Source organism: Zalophus californianus, chromosome 9 (assembly GCF_009762305.2).
Source record: "Zalophus californianus isolate mZalCal1 chromosome 9, mZalCal1.pri.v2, whole genome shotgun sequence".
Classification (NCBI taxonomy): domain Eukaryota; kingdom Metazoa; phylum Chordata; class Mammalia; order Carnivora; family Otariidae; genus Zalophus; species Zalophus californianus.
Genome location: NC_045603.1, coordinates 29,251,453 through 29,271,403, shown reverse-complemented (window position 1 = coordinate 29,271,403; position 19,951 = coordinate 29,251,453). Strand labels below are relative to the sequence as shown.

Below are 19,951 nucleotides of genomic sequence, written 5' to 3'. Positions count from 1 at the left end.
CAATTTACGTAGCTGGCCCTGCCTGGAGGTTTCCAGAGGTAACAAAGGAAGACCACAGAAGAAGGGCAATGAGGAGAGGACTAGAGAGAGGGGACATCAGTGGGACTCTAGGGGAGGACAGATGGATGGACAGCAGGGGATGATGGGCATTGCATTTCGAGCAGTGGCCAAGGAGAAGATGGTGAGAGAGATGGAAGTCACCCTGTCGAAGATCCAAATGGAACTCTGGCAGAAGTTTTAGTAAGAATGCACTGAACTCTAGTGCTTACCTTTATTGTTCGTGGCCTCTGCTCAGGGCACCAATTAGAAAGTTGGGAGGTTCTCATAAGTTGGTTCAATAAATCCTTTCCCAGCGGCTACCGACACAAACCACCTCAAATCTGAAACAGCTCCTCTTGCTGAACACCGCAGTACCCTGTGGGGGCAGGTGGAGGCCAAGGGAAGGCAGCAGGGGCAGGATTTGATTCTCATTGGCAAGAGCTGGATGTAGCCAAAAACTATTGAGCTTACAAAGGAAAAACGAACAGTTGCCAATTTTTTATTTACTTATTTTTAAAGATTTTGTTTATTTTTTTGACAGAGACAGCGAGAGAGGGAAAACAAGCAGGGGGGAGTGGGAGAGGGAGAAGCAGGCCCCCCGCTGAGCAGGGAGCCCGATGTGAGGCTCAATCCCAAGACCCCAGGATCATGACCTGAGCCGAAGGCAGACGCTTAATGACTGAGCCACCCAGGCGCCCCACAGTTGCCAATTTTTAAGCCTGATCACAGACCTTAATTTCTCTGAGGTTTATCTATAAAATGGGGTTGGTGATCATTCTTGCTTTTGACTGAGTTTGTTAAAAGTGTCAAAGTGTATAAAAACTGTGAAATTGCCTTGCAAATAGCTATATAAATATTAATTGATACTTTAAGTCTCTCTCTCTCTATTTTTTAGATGGATTATTGGTTCCTCCAAATTACTCTGTGACAGCATTTAGGAGAGAGACACTGGAGTCCTGCTTCATCGTTGCCAGCCCCACATCTCTGGAAGGTTGAAGTCTTAGGGTGGAGCTCTGAAAATTTTAAATGCAAACAAAGCTAAAGCAGAGAGTGAGGTTCCAAAGCAAAGGAAAGCAGAGTCCGTATATACAAACGTCAAGTGTGAATGGATGAATGTCCTAGAAGATATATATTAGATTAAGAAGGTGGGAAGAAAAAGCAAAGGTCTTATCTTTCTGAATTTTAGAATCCTTTTTACTCTCTACCATTTTATCTACATCGAGGGAGTCTCTTTTTCTTTTCAATATATTATGGAAGGGTCTAAAATGTAAGTGGGCTTAGCCCTGCTTACCCACTTTTCTTTATTTATCAGTGGAATATCCACAGAAGAGCAATTTTGGGCAGTGAGGAAAAAAAATTACTAATCTAAAGAGACCAATGAAGCATCGCATTCAATAATAATGGCAGGGTTTTAGAAAAGGAGTTAAAGACGGTCCAGGAATTAAAATTTCTGTAAAATGTTTCAGTCACCTCTTAATAAATGAAAACCTTAGCGTAATTCAAACAAGTGTTTATGAAACATCTTTTCTCAAACATGTATTTAAAATTTTAAAGTAGATAATGTCCATCTCTTCAATTTTGTTAGATTTTGGAGACAGAATTTAAAATCATAAAGTGTCCCAAATTGTTTTTTTTTTTTTTTTCCTCCTGTGGAGATTAACATAGTGAGTAAGGTGTTCCATTCTCTCTGGTGGTGGTGTTGCCATCGCTTCTTTGAAAAGATCGCCACCTGGGGGAAATTAGGAGTCAAAGCAACATCTGCAATGCACCACCCATGCTGCATAATACCTAATGACATATAGAGGAAGAAAACCATCTATTTCAGTGAATGAGGTGGGCCACCTAGGAAACACATATTAAGTCGTGTGCCTTGTATGTGTGTTTTTGCATAATTTATTTAATTTTATTTTTAAGTGCCATTAACACTGCATGTAGCTTTTGTTTATGCATTAGGGCTTGACTTCTAATTTTTTTCCTCCATATCTGGGGATATTTTTAGAAAATAGATATGCTGATATTTGGCTGCAGGGGTAAATTTGCATTTGGGGAAAATTCTTAAATTTAAAAATAATCAGTAATTTAATTAGTACCCTGAAAATGTTTAAAAGCCCAACATACTAAGGAATTCTAGCTCAATTAAGTCTTAGAAATTAACAAAAAACCAATATTCCTTAAACCCCTTTGTTTCTGAGCATGTCTGACTAGGTTTCAAATTATAGCAAGTAGGGCAGGAGATAGTGTAGTTGGTTGGTTCGGATAGAAATGGGCTAATTTTCTTTGCTTCAATTTCTGATGGTTTTCAATCATAGCAATTTCTGAAAGCATATTTAACATGAAATATGATCCAAGCAGTAATCTTGCTGTGCTATGTAACAAATATGGGAACTTGAAAGAAAGCAACAGATCTTTAAGGTAGGTTTAAATGGATGATTTAGCAGCTATGAGAAATGTATATGCTGTTTTGTTTTGTTTTTTTAAAGAGAAGCTGCCAACCTCAAAAGTTAACTCTTAAAAAATCCCTTAAAATGATTTTACATTAAATCATGTTCTGAAGATAACAATTTTTGGTTGATTGGATTCCTCTGGATTATTAATTTTCAATGCATCTAGACCTAGGGAATAGGTAAGAGTACAAATAGGGAAAAGACAACTCGTGGATTATTTGAAGAAGTTTTATTGTCCTGTGTTTACCCTCATTAGCTCTAACTCATCAATCTTCCTCAAGAAATGGTAAGCCTCTTGGAGGCAGAGACTATTTTTTATATATACTATGTATATATAAAATAGTGTCATTTGGTCAGTGTCTGTTCTGATTAAATGATACCCATAGTACCTACCGGGGATTCAATATTTTGAATATAACCCTTAGATGTATCTATAGCACTTAGTCCCAGACATTTTAGGAAGTACACAAAACACAATGGGTGAGTGAATGAATGAATGGCCTCCCAAACTGGACCTACCCTCTGCTTTAAATGTACGTTAATTGAATGTATCACTCTCCCCCACATGCAAATATCCCTTAATTAAGTTAATCTACTGTAGAAGGTATGATTAACATTTGTAAGGCAAAGCCAAACATAAATTATTCTTATCCTTTTTTAGATGATCACTAGCCTAAGCATCTTTATAGGTAATATCAATCAGTAATGGCACACCAAAGGGAACTATTTTGTCATATGAAATTACAAATGTGTATATATGTGTTTATTTATATAAATATATATTTTTATACATGTGCATAGAAATGTAATCTTAGGAATAAGTAGCATAGTTGGTAATGGAATAGAAAAAGTTCTTGTAGCGCCTGGGTGGCTCAGTCAGTTAAGCATCTGACTCGACCTCAGCTCAGGTCTCGATCACACAGTTATGTGTTTGAGTCTCTCATTGGGCTCCACGCTGGGTGTGGAGCCTACTTAAAAAAAACAAAAAAAAAAACTTAGGTGCATTGACATGAATTATAAATCAGTCTACCTGGATAGGTAAACTCGACGTTTGATCATTACCTAGTGAAATGATTTAAATGACCTGACAGTCCATATGTAACATATCTAATATGTGTTCAATTTAGTGAGTACTGATTATCTTCTGTTTGCAAAGTAGCTGTGTTATGAGTCTAAACTTTAGTGTCCTACAGTTTTTGTATAAAAATGGCCAATAACAATGAACAACCTAAATGCTGAAAAATTCTGTGTTCTAAAACACACTTGACCTCAAGGACTTCAGTAAAATCCTTGTGAATCTGTCTGGCGTATGTAATCTAGACCAACCAGCGTTCTCTCTCCAGCCTCTGTCAGCAATGCATCACCACATACAATCCCCCTCAAGTCTTATCCTGTTCCGTTTCCACAGGCCCTCTTTTTCTCTAAGTCAACAGCTTTGCTACACTGGACAAACTAATCCATGCTAATATATTCATTGGGTATTATTCATTGTCAACTCTCTCCTGGTAAGTGCAGAATGTAATAGTTGATTAATAGAGAAAAAAATTGTCTTAAACTTAAGGAGTAGTGAGGTTTAAGGTAGGGTGTTTAAGCTAGACAAAACATAAATATGACATTGACCAATGGAAACTATTTTGAAAAAGGAATTTTAAAGTACACCAAAATTTAAATTCCCCGTCTTTTGCCCTACTTACGGCTGGGTTTGATGGTAATGAGTGTTCAGAGGAGTTGTGACACTTTACATAGTTTTATTCCTAGCTAAATCCTTATTTTCTATGAAGTTTCATACACATTTGCTATTTCAATTCTTGCTTCCTCTAATTCCTGATGCTTTCCTTATGGTGAAACTTTCTCAGCTTTTACACTTGGACTCTTCACTATACCCAAAGCTTTCAACTGACCTCCTGATATTGGCTACGGCTTTTATTTTTTATACCATATTTTATATTTTCCCCTACCAGTGACAGCCCTCGGGTTCTTACCCGTCAGCCGCTGACAATTTTCCATTCCCACCCACTTCCATTAGCGACAGCCGATTCCTCATTTAGAGAATTAAGAATTCTGCAATCAGAATGTGCTTTCTACTTTCACCTTAGAAGAAAAGGGAAAGGGGCCAGGAAACTGCTCTAATGATGTGAATATTCTAGCATGGTTTGGCACTCTGCTGCTTGTCTCTCTTTAAAAACGTCTCATCCCATAAATAATTTATCACAGAACCTTTGGACATCAATTACTGAGACTCAGCATTTTTTCAGGACAGGATTACAATATGCAGTGTGACTGCCCAAGTTTGACTTCTGAGGGATGTCCTTGAATAATCTGAACTGAATTTGAAATTTCATCATACTCACTCCCCCCTCCCCCCGCCCCATTTCACGGAGTAGAGCAATGATACAAGGAGTGCGGGGCTTCCAACTTCAGTCATCTGTTAGCTTTGCACCCTTGACTACAGGAGCCATTCAGTAGCCCTCAACTTCAGCTTCCTCACTGCTAAACTAACCGAGCAGTCCTGGCACAGGATAAGGACTTGGCCCACGCTACTTTAAACGTGGCAAAATAAGTGTTTTTTAAAAATATTTTATTTATTTATTTGAGAGAGAGAGACCGAGATAGTGAGAGAGGGCACGAGCAGGGAGGAGAGGGAGAAGCAGGCAGAGGGAGAAGCAGGGAGCTCGATGCAGGGCTCCGTCCCAGGAGCCTGGGATCATGACCTGAGCCGAAGGCAGACGCTTAACCGACTGAGCCACCCAAGCGTCCCTAAAATAAGTGTTTAAATTTCCAAACCAGGTACTTTAAACTTCAGAATTATGATAAACTTCAAATGTTATTTTCAGGTGCTCTTTAAGAGGAGAATCGTTGCTGTGAGCATTACCAAGTTGGTTCTTATTCATGATTCCGTGGCCTAACAAGCTAGAGCCACGAGCTTCCTTGTTACATTAAAGGACTTTGTTCAGTTCCCATAAGGATCTGCCTGTCCACAAGGACCTGCCCATTGTATGACATAGAGTTTAGGGTGCAAGAGATGTTCTCCAGGCTTCCTGCTGAAAATGGTTTTAGTACACACATCATGAATAAGTCATGCTTCCCTATGAGAACTACCTAATCCTCAGAGATCATTTCATAGATTTTCATTTTATTTTTTCATAATATTAAAAACATGTATTGAGGGCTTCTTATATGCAAGAGTCGGCACTGAAAATAGAAAATCAGTTCTTTGCTCTGGGGGGATTTTCTAGGCAGAAGAGAACTACAGAAAACTAACCATAATTTTAAAAGGATAATGGAATTATCAATGAAGGGAGTGTGAAGGAAGTACAAAGCAGGAGTACCTGCTCTTTCTGGAGGTGCTCGGAGCAACTGATGAACGCATTACCAAGAGAATTGTAAATGTGGAAACGGCTTCTCAGGCTAAGGCAGAGCCAATCCTTAGCACTGATTTATGCTCCCAATAGAAGTGGTTAAGCAGCTGGAAAGAGCTGGAAATGGGATGGTAATAAAAATATTAATTATCCTCTGGATGCCAGACAAACAAATAAGCAGGTTTGTCTCTTTCCCTAGTAAGTTGTACTCTAATTAGTGTCTGTGATCATTAATAAATTAAATGATGCTCAAGTCCCAGGAGGTAATTGACTATCACAAGTCTTTCATTTAAAACTAGGTAAAATAATATAACAAGGTATGTCAACTAACTGAAATTAAAATAAAAACTTAAAATTAAAAAAAATATAAAATAAACTAAAACTAGGCCAATGGACACATACTCTTATTTCTCAGGATTAAGATATTAAGCATTGTTTACTTCAGCAATGTGGATTTAAAATTTAAGCATAAAGATCAATTCCAAATTTGTTGTCTTTTCTGCTGTTGATATTAAAATCAAAACAAGTACTGTCAGTACAGATTGCTGATATTAATTATAAATGCCAAAAGGAATTCAAAATAGATTTATTGCAGTAATACATTTAGATAAAATTTTCTTATCAGTATAAAATTATAAGTATAAAAATAATAATCCATGGAAATCCAAGAGCCTTGTGGGTCTGTTTTCCTTCTTTCTTTTACAAACTTTGGTAGTTTATATTTAAGGCTTAGTTTCATGGTCAAAAAGACCTATTTTGCTATTATTAAACACCAAGATGTTTGGTAACACATTCAAATAAATGATACAAATATCTTAATATGGTGCTTTGTGCCAACATATTTAAAATATTCCTTTTCTATGTATTAATATATGTGTGTCCCTCCAAAATGCATCTGTAAACACAACAGAAACACTGTGATCATTCGTTCACATCTAAAAGTTTTTCCTTTGCCACTAGGTGGCACCTATATATTAATAGTTGAAGAAAACATGTTCTGAAAGAAGGCAAAACTAAGCGTAAATAAAAGAAAGTCAGTTTAACTTTGTTTTGTATTTAAATATTAGTCCTGCTATATACTTCAAGGCGATGGGTTTATTGCAGGATATAGTGTGGAATTCACCAATTTTTTTTTAAGAAAAGGAAAACATGCTTTATTTTTATTTTTTTATTTTTTTTAAGATTTATTTTTACTTATTTTAGAGAGAGAGCATGAGCAGGGGCAGGGGGCATGAGACAGAGAGAGCATGAGAGGGAGAGAGAATCTCAAGCAGACTCCCCAGTGAGTGGAGCCTGATGTGGGGCTTGATCTCATGACCCTGAGATCATGACCTGAGCCGAAATCAAGAGTTGGTTGCCAAACCAACCGAGCCACCCAGGTGCCCCTGATATTTTTTATTTTTAAAGAATAAATAAAAGATGAACATTGACTTTGGAAAATCCACTGGGGGTGAGAGAATGTAGATCCACTTAGTCTTGACCTCAGTTTGTCATTTTATATTACCTCTCAGGGAATGTTACAATTGAAAGAAAGTTACAACAAAAAAATATGATTATATATAGCAGCATTATAATTTCACTTTTGGTAGTGCTATTAATGGTAAATATCATATGAAGTCTAATAGTGATTTTTGTGAGAACTGGTAAGTTAAATTAACACCAGTAAAAAGCCTTGAATTACTAGAACTAAAGTGACATGCTGAAAAATCTAAATCCATTCAGAGAGAATACCCACATATTTCATGATAACAGAAGTATCAACCATTATAAAAAGTTCAAATGCCACATGAAAACAACAGAAGATGCTAATATTAATAGTATAAGGCAGAATCTTCAATAATGTTATAGTATTATGAATGATACCCAGGGATTTTACACCCCTACAAAATTACCTACCATTCTTGTGAATATTTTTCTAACATAAAATTTTGATTGTGGTTTAATTATAGATGAGAAGCAACACAACATCTAAAACTATAAATTATCCCAATCAGGTGTTTTGTTTCCCACCAAATATGTGTATATTGACACATATATATATATATAAAATTATTAATTAACAGTTCCTAAGATTGTCATCATATGACTTACATAAACTATTAAACCACTACTAAGAATGATAATTGAGACAGGAATATTAGTATCTCCTTAGGTGCCATTATTACCAACCCCACACTGAAGAGACTATAATCTTTTCTCCTCTCCTTGGAACTCAGGTCAAGCTTATTAAAGGAAATTTTGTTCTACACAGGCTGTCTTAAATAAGACAACAGGGAGAGATGTTCCAATAATACAGTGGGCCCATAACTTTAAACTCAGAACAGAGGACTTGGGTCCTGAAACAATTACTTCTTTGAATTTCAGGTCCTACATCTGTATTAGGAAAATAAAGCATTAGTTCCCAGTGTGGCTATATGTCTAAATGTGATAATGCATGTTAAGAATCTTGCATATGCTTACACGGTTTTTGAAATATTAAGATCTCTGTTCTGAATAGCTGATGTGTTCCACGTAGGTGGCTTATAGCAGCTATTTAATATTTATTGGAATTTTCACTGTCTTTAGACTTAGCATAAGATAGAAACTTCTTTAAGCATCACATCAAAACACATGTTGAAAAGACACATTGCCTGTATGAAAAAGAATGAGCCTGACTTGAGTGGATAATTCTTAGCACTAGCTATTAAGGAATTAATGTCAGCCATAAGAAGGAAAGAAACATCACTGTCCTGGCGTTAGGGGGAGATGATAAAGAACAGAAAGTTCTAGCTGTAGAGATTTAACTGATTTTCATAGCCCTGCACAATGGTAAGTGCAGCTCAAAGTAATGTATCTAATGAGTTATCCATGGGGAAATGAGACAGATCAATGAATCATTTTATTAATTATCTTGTGAGGTTTTACATTTATAGTTGCTCTGATTACTTAACAAGTGACTTTTAGACACCACATAATATGTCAATGGTCTCATCTGTGCATTTACTGAATGCTTATCTGATAACTAGTAGGTATTGAATATCACTATTCTGAGTGTTTGGTAAGTATTGACCCATTTAGTCTTCAAAATCTCATTTACTCTCATGAGGTAGCTACTATAGAGGAAGAAAATGAGAAGGCAGAATTTCAGTAACATGCCTAAGGTCACACAAGTAGTAAATAATAGAAGTTTCGGAGCCACGGACTGTGATCTTGAACATTAACTTCCCATGACGGCCCTGTGATGGCACAAACCCCTCAACCACAGAACTTCTAGGTCTCTCATGTGCATGCATATCACTTAGAGGTCTTGCTACGAAGCAGATTCCAACTCACAAGGTGTGGGTTAGAGGCTAGGCATCGATAGTTCTAACAAGATCTCAAGTGGTACCAATACTGTGTGGTCCATGGACTACACTTTCAATATCAAGGCACCAGACAGACCACTACATTTGCACACTATTTTACCAGGAGCCCAAACTGAATGTCTAGGGCAAGGTGGTTCATGCTTAATTTAGTGCTAACAACTAAAATATCTAGATATCTTAGTCCAACAGAATTGCCATGAGATGACACTTCCTGGGCCTCGTTAATGAACCTAAAGTGATCTAATGTTCAGAAACTGACATGATTTTGATTATAAGGTGTAGTTTAGCATATAATGATTAACAATGATGTGCAATCTATACTGCACTTATTTTTTAAAATATTTTATTTATTTATTTGTGTGTGTGAGAGAGAAGAGCACAAGCAGGGAGAGCAGCAGGCAGAGGGAGAGGGAGAAGCAGGCTCCGCGCTGAGCAGGGAGCCTGATGCGGGACTCGATTCCAGGACCCTGGGATCATGACCCGAGCCGAAGGCAGACGCTTAACCAACTGAATCACCCAGGCATCCCTATACTGCACTTTTTAAATACTGGGTTATTTGATCTTCGCAGTAGGTCTGAGCGGCAATGGAGTATGACAAATATATTTGAGGAAACAGCCCCAAGGTGAGTGACGACTGCCATGAGTGTCTTTTGCAGCCGTGACCACACACAGATGCCCAAATTTTTCTCTTCCATCAGCTGACCTTGATGTCTGGCTATGTTCCATTAACTGATTAAAAGTAAATAGATGCAAAACGATAGTACTGAAACAGGCAATATGCAGCCACATTCTGATTTTGCTTTAAAAACACAGATAACCAAGGCCGAAGGAATTTGGAAGCATTAAGAGTAATTTTCTATGGTGATTACATTAATATAAACCTATCTAAATACAAACAATAAAGCTGCATATATAATTTTATTATGCTGCTAAAATCAAAATTGAAGATGTTTTCTTAGTCCTATTTACTTCCAGGCCCCGATATCACGTATGAGAAGATACTGGTATCATTTTCTTCCCAGACTCTCTAGGTTTGGTGTGGCTGGCAGGAAACTGGTTATGTCACCTCTTGTGTTTATTTTAATGGAACTAAATATGTTGGAATTACTTTTTTCATATGCAGATGCTAAAAGTTTTATGAAACTATACTCAGAATTCAGAGTTGATCTCTAAATGTCAAATGGATTTACTATCCTTAGAAGACTAATATTTTCACAGAAAAAAAAAAGTCCCTTTGAGTTACTGTGGAGACAAAGTAATGAAGATAAATCAAGAAATGCTGTCAGTCACTAGGAAAGGAAAATTACCAAAGTCTCTATATTTAAAAACACTTGAGAATAGACAGCAAAGATTCTTATCAAGCCTGGGCCTTCTAAACATATTTGTGATTTATAATGTTGTTTTTCCCCTCATTGACAAAGGAAAGAATACCTCCATTCTTGACAGAAATGGCTACGTGGCACCTCTTTATCACTATGTTCACTCGTCAAGCTTGAACTGACTTTAAGAATAATGAGCATACTTTGGAAAATTGTGTTTTCTTCAAGTGTACACTTAACTCTAAAACTAAAGATTGGGTTTATTCTGAGTTCATACCGATACTACTGAATTATCAAGTTGTCCTGAACACGCTGTGCAGAGGTTCTCCATGGGAGTGCTCCAAGCATGCTAAGCAACAATCCCTATGACCCTGTCATTGATGATAGTGGGTGGGGTGGGGAGGTGTCTGGAAAGTGTTAATGATGGGTGTACTCGGATGACCATCCTCCCCCACCCCCAGCATTATTTATTTCATATTAAAGGGACCATCACAATATCTGGCTAATAAAACAAAGAGTTCAGATAGAGAATCATCTGTGACTAATCATTTCCTTCCTTAATTTTTGCTGGTGTCTTTCAGAAGATGTGAGTTGCACAGAAATGAACAGATAATAGAGCTTTTGCCTACCTCTGTCACTTTCATTGGCTGCTCTTTTGGGACACTTGTATTTCTGTCCTCAGTTCCTCAAAGGCACAAAGCTCCTCCCAGCTCCTGGCCTTTAGACTCACGCATGGTTCCCTCTGCCCACAGTTAATATCCCCAGCTTTTCTCTTGGGTTTCCTTGTGATTTATACTTATGATCATAGCGATGCATTTCCTTAGCATTGCTTGCAGTGACTGATTCGTCTACGTCCTCATTTAACGTGTCTTTTCTACTAAACTAAGAAGCAACCTGAGAGTAGGGATTTTATTTTTGCACCATTGTATCTTTATCATGATTCACATTGTTTGGCGCCTAGTAGTGCAGTAACTATTTGTTGGGAAGTAGAGGAAATTCCTGAGGCACTGCTCATGCTTACGTCCTTTACAAGGGCTAGTGAAGAATGCCTTGTGCCTATGGAGGTAATTAATGTGTTAAAATTTTTTTAAGGCAAAAGTAGAATCTTTTGTAATAATAAACTGAGAATTGTCCAGATGTGATTATGAAGAAATGAAATCCTAAATGAAATCCTAAATCCTTAATGAGAACATACTTACGATTTAGTGAATATTTGAATGTCTTGGATAAAGTATTTATGAGCTATGATTTGCAAGGATTCATGGACCAGTCTCAGGGGAAGGACTCTTGGCTTCCCCCTACATATACTTTGGAATAGTAATAGTACTATGGGTAGCTAGTTTTAAACCACTTTTGTAGGTCACTCAGAAATTGCATCTTGTAGAAAGTCATGATCTTTTAGAGTATTATTAAATGTTTGGTTATCCACTGCTGTAGTTTGGAGTGTTCAGCATCGTTTTAAAATTCCTACAGTGTGTTAGCTGTTACCTCTGTTCATCCTGTTGACCACAGAAGTATTGCTGAATAGATTTCTAATATTTCAATAATAAGAAGTGAAAAACAGAGTACTTTCATTTAACCCTTTAATTTTTATTTATTTATTTTTTATTTTCCAAGAGCTTAAGCTTATCACCCCTAAAGCTGTAGTACACTGGGATATAGGAGTAAAAAGCAACATCCAGGTAAGATATCACCATACAGTCTTCTCTTCACCAAATAAATACTGAATTGCGGTTCAAACTATACTTAGAAGTACAGTTTGTCAAAAAATGTAATTTTTGAGAAAGCAGGTTCAAATTTTTCATCTAGGGATAGCCTGGAAATATGCTATGGATGGAACCTTTTACTAAGTTATGAGAATTAAGTGCCCAGGAGGAAATGTATTATTACTTCCTAAAAATGTCTGAATGAAAGCTATTGCTTTGAATAATGTATTCTCCGTAGGTAATTGTTTAGACATTAGAAACTGGCTCCCACAGGCTTGCACTTACGCGTCTTTGTTTTACTCTCCTTTCTAAGGAAGACAAACCGGGAAAGAAATAAGGTATTCCACCCCCCAAAGGCCAACAATCCTTAAAAAAAAAAAAAAAAATCCATTCTGCAAAAACTATTTTTATGGTTCCTGTGAACTTAGGACAAGGAATATATCCAGGAACATGGCTTCAAAACATGGCTTCAAAATCTAAGCTATGTTCCATTGTTTGCAGTTACCTTGGATTTTAACTAGATGTACAAGTTGACTTCTGACCATGGGGCATCCTCTCATGCATGGATTTATGGGCTGTTGAGGCCATGGCAGATAACCAGTTCCACAGAAGCAACTTCATGTTCTTCTGAGGAAGATCCATAGCACTGTGGAACAAGGAATATAAATGAGCGACGCCACAGGAGACTGCGAATGGGGTTATCAAAATACGACCCTCAAAAATGAACTCTGAAGGTGGAGAATCCACAAGGAAAAATATTTTTCAGTGGTGTCACTACTTTGTTAAGAGCACTGATACGCATTCCATAGCCATGGCATGTGCTGCTTAAGCATGTTTAACAGCCAAAATATCTGTGGATTCCAAGCTCATTAAGTAGACGGATGAATAAATTTGTTACCAAAAAAAAAAAAAATAAATTCAGCATTGCCAGAATTAAAAAAAGAAAAAGAAATCTCAAGTGTCTAGAGGGGAAAACGCCAAATGAAACTATTCAAACTGCAGTGATAAAATATTTGGCCTTTAATCATTTCCAATTAAATTATATTTGAAAGCTCCCCTTCCCCCACCCGTAGTCATGAAGAAACACACCAGTTTTTAAACATTTTATAATGGCCCAAGAAGGGGTTTACATAGGTATGTTTATTAATGGAACTCACTTTTTAATTAGGTTTTATTTTTTAATAAGTTGCTAATCCATTTTAGCCTCAAATCAGTTCCATCCCATTCTCCATCCCTCCGCTGAGGTCTAACAGTTAATGTCCTCCACCCTGAGGAGAGCTTCCTGTGGCACTTCGGGAATGATCGGTTCCGGGCTTCCGTAAGTGCAGTTTATAAAGTTCTCTCTCTCTTCCTCAGCCCCCACTAGGAATGATAAAGGCATTTCCAGAGGTAAACGATCCTCTTCCTCGCTCTGCTCCTCTTCCTCCGCCCCCTCCTCTTCCTCTTCTGTGTCCTCCTCTTCCTCTTCCTCTTCGTCCTCCTCCCCCTCCTCCACACAGTCAGCCTCTTCGACCTCCTCTTCATCTCCGGCCTCCTCCTCCTCCTCCTCCTCCTCCTCCTCCTCCTCCTCCTCCTCCTCCTCGCTCTCCTCCTCCTCCTCGCCGTCGCACTCCCCGTCGCACTCCTCGTCACCCTCCTCCTCCTCACACTCCTCCGCCTCCTTTTTCTCCTCGTCGTCGTCCTCCTCCTCCCCGAGCTGTGCGGCGGGAGACTGGTTTTCCTTGTCGGGGTCGGGACTGAAGACCCGAGAGGGATTCCGCAAGAAGCTGTACGAAGTTGCCTGCAGCTCCGCGGCTTCCGCGCCGCCGCTGGGGGGCGCGTCGTTCCCGGAGGAGCCCTCGGGGGAGGCCGCGCCGCGCGCCTGGGCCTGCTGCGCCCGCAGCGCCTCCTGCTGGCGCTCCAGCTTCTCTTGCTGCCGCATGTCCTCGTAGATCTGGTTCATGATGAACTGGGTGGTGTTCCGCGGCGCCCGCATGCCGGGGGCCCGCCACCCGTACAGGTTGACTGGCCGTAGCAGCGTGCTCAGATCCACGGGCGGGCTCCTCGGGAAGGAGCGGCGAGGGTGGCGGCGCAGGCCGCGGCCCCTGCGGCCCCAGCGCTTCTTCCTGCCGGGGGGCCTCGCCCAGCCGGGGTTCCAGGGCCCGCGCCAGCAGGGGCAGCAGCAGAGGCAGAGCGGGTGCAGACCAAACACCCGGATCACTTGCACTCGGCCAGGAGGCTTCCAGAATCCCGCTGGAGGTGGGCGCCAGGGCCCTCCCCAGCGCCCCCAGTTAGAGTACACGGCCCAATAGGGCCGTCGGGGTGGTTGGAACCAAGGGCCCGGACCGTGCTGTTGCTTCGGCTGTTTCCTGGGGGGCTCGTACTCAGACTTGGGACCATAGCGGTGGCGCCGCTTGTATATGGGAGCACCCCTGCGCCTTCGGTGGCAGGTAGACCAGGTACGTAACGGGGCAGAGGACGCCCAGCCGCCGCCCAGGTTGAGAGGGTCCTCCCTTTTGTCGAGGGTCTGGGTCATCGTTCAGGGAGCTCCCGGAGGTGTAAATGGAAGCGTCCTAGAAGCTGTCGTCGGCTGGCCAGACCCGAAGCTCTGCAGAGCCTCGTCAGTCGGCGCAGCCCCACGTGCCTGCCACCGGGATGGCCTTTCTCTCCAGGAGGAGCCCTCTTCTCCGCTTGCTCAATCGCTCTTCCTTCGTAATCTCTTGTCCTTCGCACCCAAGCTGTCTTGCCCAGGTGGGTTGGGCGGGACTGGGGCTGGGTAAGGGTGGTGAGGGAGGAAGGTGTTGGTGGGCGACGCACGGTGAGACCCGCTCCCGGGTCCCACACACACCCGCCTCGGCCGAGGCGCGGGCTGGGAACCGGGGAGGCAGGGGTTGCGCGTTACCTTGCTGCTCCCTCCCAACCCAGGTGCTTCACCGTCGCCGTCCTGGCGGGACTGAGGTGGCGCGGGCAGCGGCAGCCTTTAAATAGCGGCCGGAGCCCCCCGCGTGCCCACCGCGTCCTTGGTTGCCCAGGGCGATAGCCAATTGGGGTCGAGGTCTTTCTCCCTGTGCGAGGAGAGGGGTTCCGGGTGGAAGGAGGTGCCCCGTGAATGTTCGCAGGGGGCTTGTGACGCAGTTCTTGAAAGAGGGAGAGTGGGCCCCAGGCTGGGGTTGTGCTTCCCAACTCAGACGACGTTTGGGGCAGTTAATTTGAAACCTTTGTACCACCTGGAGGTGCGGGGATAAAGATGATGGACCTTTAGCTGAACCCCTTGGAAGGGGGGGAGAACTTGTATGTTGGAAATCGTAAATCCTACACCTTTGGAGGTCGAGAGGACAGAGGAAAAGGCCGTAGAGTCAGACAGAAAACCGGGCCCCGCTCCTTACCTTATGGCCTGTGCACACTCTTCAAACTCCTGGGGGTTGTAGTGCATCATCCGTGAAACACGACCACGAACATTCATCGCGTGTGCTTGCAGCAAGCATGGGCTCATGGCACGTACCTCTGTGAGGTAGGCTTTGTTACGAAGCCTCACAGATCAGGAATTGAGAGGTTAATACACCCAAGGTCGTGGGGACAAGGAACTTTGGGGCTAGTATTTAAACCTAAGCCTCTTTGGCCCCCCGAACCAAATTCTTAACCACGTGGCTGCACTATACTGCCCATCTACCTTAAGTAGGACTCTTGTAACGAGTACACGAAATCCTTTGGGAAAACACTTTGCTAACTGTAACATAGCATGCAAATGTCCGCTGATTAAATAAATAGTACCAGGATGTATACAGGGGGTTTATTCTTGAGAATACAAATATGCCAATTATGTCTTTTGGTAGGTTCCTTTGTCTATCAGACAACACATACACTGGGAGTCTTTATAACATGGTTAAGAATATGGGCTTTGATTTAAATTAGCATGAACCTACTCTGAGTGATACTATAATGGTGGATATATGTCATTATGCATTCATCCAAATCCGTAAAATGTACAATATCAAGCCTGAACCCTAATGTGATCTGTAGACTTTGGGTGATGATGATATGTGAGTGCAGGTTCATCTGTTGAAAGGAAAGTACCATTCTGGGGCGGGGGCGATGTTGGTAACGGGGGAAGCTCTGCATGAGTGGGGAGAAGGCGTACATGGAAAATCTCTCTATATGGGAAACCTACTCCATTTTAGTGTGAACCTAAAACTGCTCACAAAAAATTGAAATCTGTTAATGAAAATGTGCTTCAACTTCAATTCAGCAATGATGAACCTCTGTAAACCTCAGGTTCCTAACCCACATCAAGAGTATAGTTATAATGCCTATTCCATAGGGTTATGTTAAAGGTTAAGTAAGCAGCTAGCGCAGGTACGCCACCACGAGTGCACAGTAGCTGTGAGCTATCGTCACTGTCATACTTAAATACTGCAGGACTTTAAAAGAACTTGGTACAGGGCGCCTGGGTGGCTCAGTTGTTAAGCGTCTGCCTTCGGCTCAGGTCATGATCCCAGACTCCTGGGATCGAATCCCACATCGGGCTCCCTCCTTGGCAGGAAGCCTGCTTCTCCCTCTCCCACTCCCCCTGCTTGTGTTCCTGCTCTTGCTATCTCTGTCTCTGTCAAATAAATAAATAAAATCTTTAAAAAAATTAAAAAAAATAGTATTAAAAAAAAGAAGTTGGTACAGTGTATGTAAAGATAACCAACCCTGTGCGTGATGCCAAAATCAGCATCCCTGCCCTTGTGCCCTTTTCTTTTCCCACTTTATTAGAAACATCAAGGACGAGCTACCAGGCTCGATCCTAGAGAAAACCGTCCCAGAGTATGTCCTTTTATTGCTTTCCTGTGGTGAGTGGAATTGTGGAAAATGGAACATTGCCCACGGGGAACCCGAGTCTGCGCAAGCCTCCTGTACATGACAGAGAAGTAAATGGGGGAAAGCCCCGAAGCCTGCAAAGGTCATTTATGCCTTCCCGGTTGAAAATTGAGAACAGGGTGGGGATCCTGGATCCGGACTCCAACCCTTGCGGTGGGACCTGTAGATGCCACAGGCTTCATTCAATTTTGTTTGCTCTGTGGTTTGCTGGAGACAAGCTTGCTTGACTCAAAGTGCAGAATGCTGACACTTTTAGCCCCCAGTGTCCCTTTCTGGGTGGAGAATCACACATCTGGTGGTTACTCTCCCCTTACTCTGCTTAATTCAAATTGGAATGCTGATACCACAGATTTATTTTTCTGAGGACATATGTGGTATACATACTGGGTTTTAATTGGGAACGTTGGAAATTGACCATGTTGCTGTAGTGGAATTCTCATCAATGTCTTCCTTGTTTTAAAGGGATTAACTCACAGATAATTAAAAACATTGTTTTTCCCATGGTGACATACATTTCATATTAATTGTCCTTATTAAAGAACATTAACAAGGTATCGTTCTTGCTCCATCCTTACTCTTCTTAAGAGAAGCAGAAAATTATGATTTATGATTTTTAGGTTTTTTTTCCAGTAGATTGGCATTGTAATTCAAATTGTTCATGTACTGGCAAATCACCCAAGAAGATTACCACCAGAGCATGTTAAACATAACTTTCAGAAATGCAATTAAGGAATTTTTAAAGACCTCTTTTAATTGGCCCATATTCTTTAAATGCTGCAAAATGAAGTGTTTTAGTATGTAGTATTAGTTTTCTACTGCTGTGTAACAAATTCTCACATACTTACTTAAAATAACATGCATTTATTATTAGAGTTTTCAGGTGTTAGGGGGTCCAGGAATAGCTTAGTCAGGTCTTCTACTCAGGGTCTCACCAGGCTAAGGTCAAGGCACCTGGCTGGCTTGGGTTCTCATCTGGGGTGCTCCATTTGGGAAAATGTTATGGGCTGAATTTATTTCCTCGTGGCTATGTAAGTGAGGGCCCTGCCTTTTAGCTGTCTGTTGGCTGGGGGATGCCTTTAGATTTGGAGGCCACCCATAGGTCCTGGAGGTCAACAGCCATTCTTAGAGACTGTTCTCACTTCCTTGCCATGGGCTTTCTCAGTAGGGCTGCTCATTCCATCAAGTCAGCAAAGCAGATCTCCTTAGTTCTTCGTAGCACAATGAAAATACACACACACACACACACACACACACACACACACACGTGCGTATGTATCATAGTATGGGCTTGACATGGACATTTGTGACATCCACCAACTTTGTCATATTCTTTTGGTTAGAAGCAAGATCCAGGTCTTAGCAGCATTCAAGGGGAGAAGGTTACACAAAGACATGAATACCAAGAAGTAGGAAGTTCACTGGGGGATTACCTTAGAGTCTGTTCACCACACAGACCAACTTGAGTTAAATATGTCCTTCATAGTAACTAGTTATGACTTTATTTGGGAGATTTTAATAGCATGCAGCATTTTGAAATTCCATTAAATGCTGTATGACAGCATAGGTTATGCTATGCTTTATGTTACATAGGACATTAAACTGTTAAGTTGAAAACACACTACTATCTTGGTGTTATTTTTTGTGCATTTGTGTGAATTGAAAAGGATGAATTCTAACACTTGATGGCAGTAGTAACTCATCCAAAATTCAGTCAGCAAGAGCACCCTATACAAAACAAACTATGAGAAGATAGGTACTTCATTTTTATATTTATCAAGAATGGCATATTTAAACTATTCCAGGTTGCCAATGTTAATTACCCTTTATTCTGGTGCAGTGTAATTGGGTATATGTATTAGATTTTAGCGTTTTTCAATTGGCTTTTGGAAAGCAAAGCTCAGCTAATTAAACTTATAAATAAAAGTTTTTAGAGAGAAGTTGGATATACCTGAGAAATTTGATCAGATAAATAAAATTCAACAAATATTTTTTAGATCCATCTTTGTAACCAGTTAAGTTCTATGGGATATGAAAAAATAAATAATGAAACGCATTTTATACACTCTCAAAAACTTGCTTTTTGCAACTCTGAAGAGATCCACGTACAGTCATTTGAAACCAAAAAGGTAGGCGCCATCTGTTGGTCATAGAAGCTAAATACAAGGTATTAAACCTTCCCAGCTTTTCAAAAAGTGAGATGAAATTAACTCATTGCTTTCTCTTGATAATTTGGGAAGTTGTGGGATTAATTGGAAAATGGGTGAGGCGTGTTGTGCATCAAGGAATAACATTGGTACACTTCTCCATTAATGAATTCTCATGTCACTTAAGTAAATTATGAAGAGAAATTTAACTCTGTGAAGAGGTAATCACAAAGACAGTTTCTGCAGATTTAAGGAGGATGGGAATGTTGCACCCGTAATAGTACTATGTGTAGGTATTATTCACTATCACCCTTAGAAAATATTATTAACCTTTTAATTACTCAGGATTTTTAGAGAATTAACCTAACATATTGTAGTCATGACATTTGAAAAACATGTCGTTAGTAATGATTAATTAGGAATTGTTAGCATGGAAATGTTTATTTATAAGTAATTTTAAAGTACACTATATTATGGGCAACAGAATGAAGTGCCTCCCCCCCCATGAAAAATGACCTGTAATATTTGAGAAAAATAAACGTGTACCAGTTGAATAAAGAAAAAAAAAGTTTATTAAAAAGTACAGCATTTAATCAGGGATCAGTTTTAGAATTAAGAGCTTTCAATTAAGAATGTGAGGTGTTGGAAATGGCCCCGGAAATAGGATGCATACAGAAGGAATACTAAAATGTTGTCGTCACATTTTCAGGGCTATGGTAGTACTTTGTCCTTCTAGAAATCATGGTGAATTAAATCT

General features: G+C 40.4%; 1 protein-coding gene across 2 annotated transcripts in view; it reads right to left on the bottom strand.

The window, feature by feature from the left end:
• CCER1 (coiled-coil glutamate rich protein 1) overlaps window positions 1–15,167 on the bottom strand; it is a 38,347-nt gene extending 23,180 nt beyond the window's left edge. The window contains exons 1-2 of one of the 2 annotated variants that reach the window (XR_003520186.2): window positions 13,369–15,167; window positions 12,717–12,857 (exon numbers count right to left, since the gene is read on the bottom strand). Coding sequence is in view for 1 of the 2 variants with exons in the window: in XM_027595753.2 (XP_027451554.2) it covers window positions 13,458–14,726 (1,269 nt within the window). In the remaining variant the exon portion in view is untranslated. Of the gene's footprint in view, window positions 1–12,716; window positions 12,858–13,301 lie in introns of those variants that run through there. The other variant, XM_027595753.2, reaches the window with a different exon arrangement.
• Window positions 15,168–19,951: the final 4,784 nt, after the last annotated feature.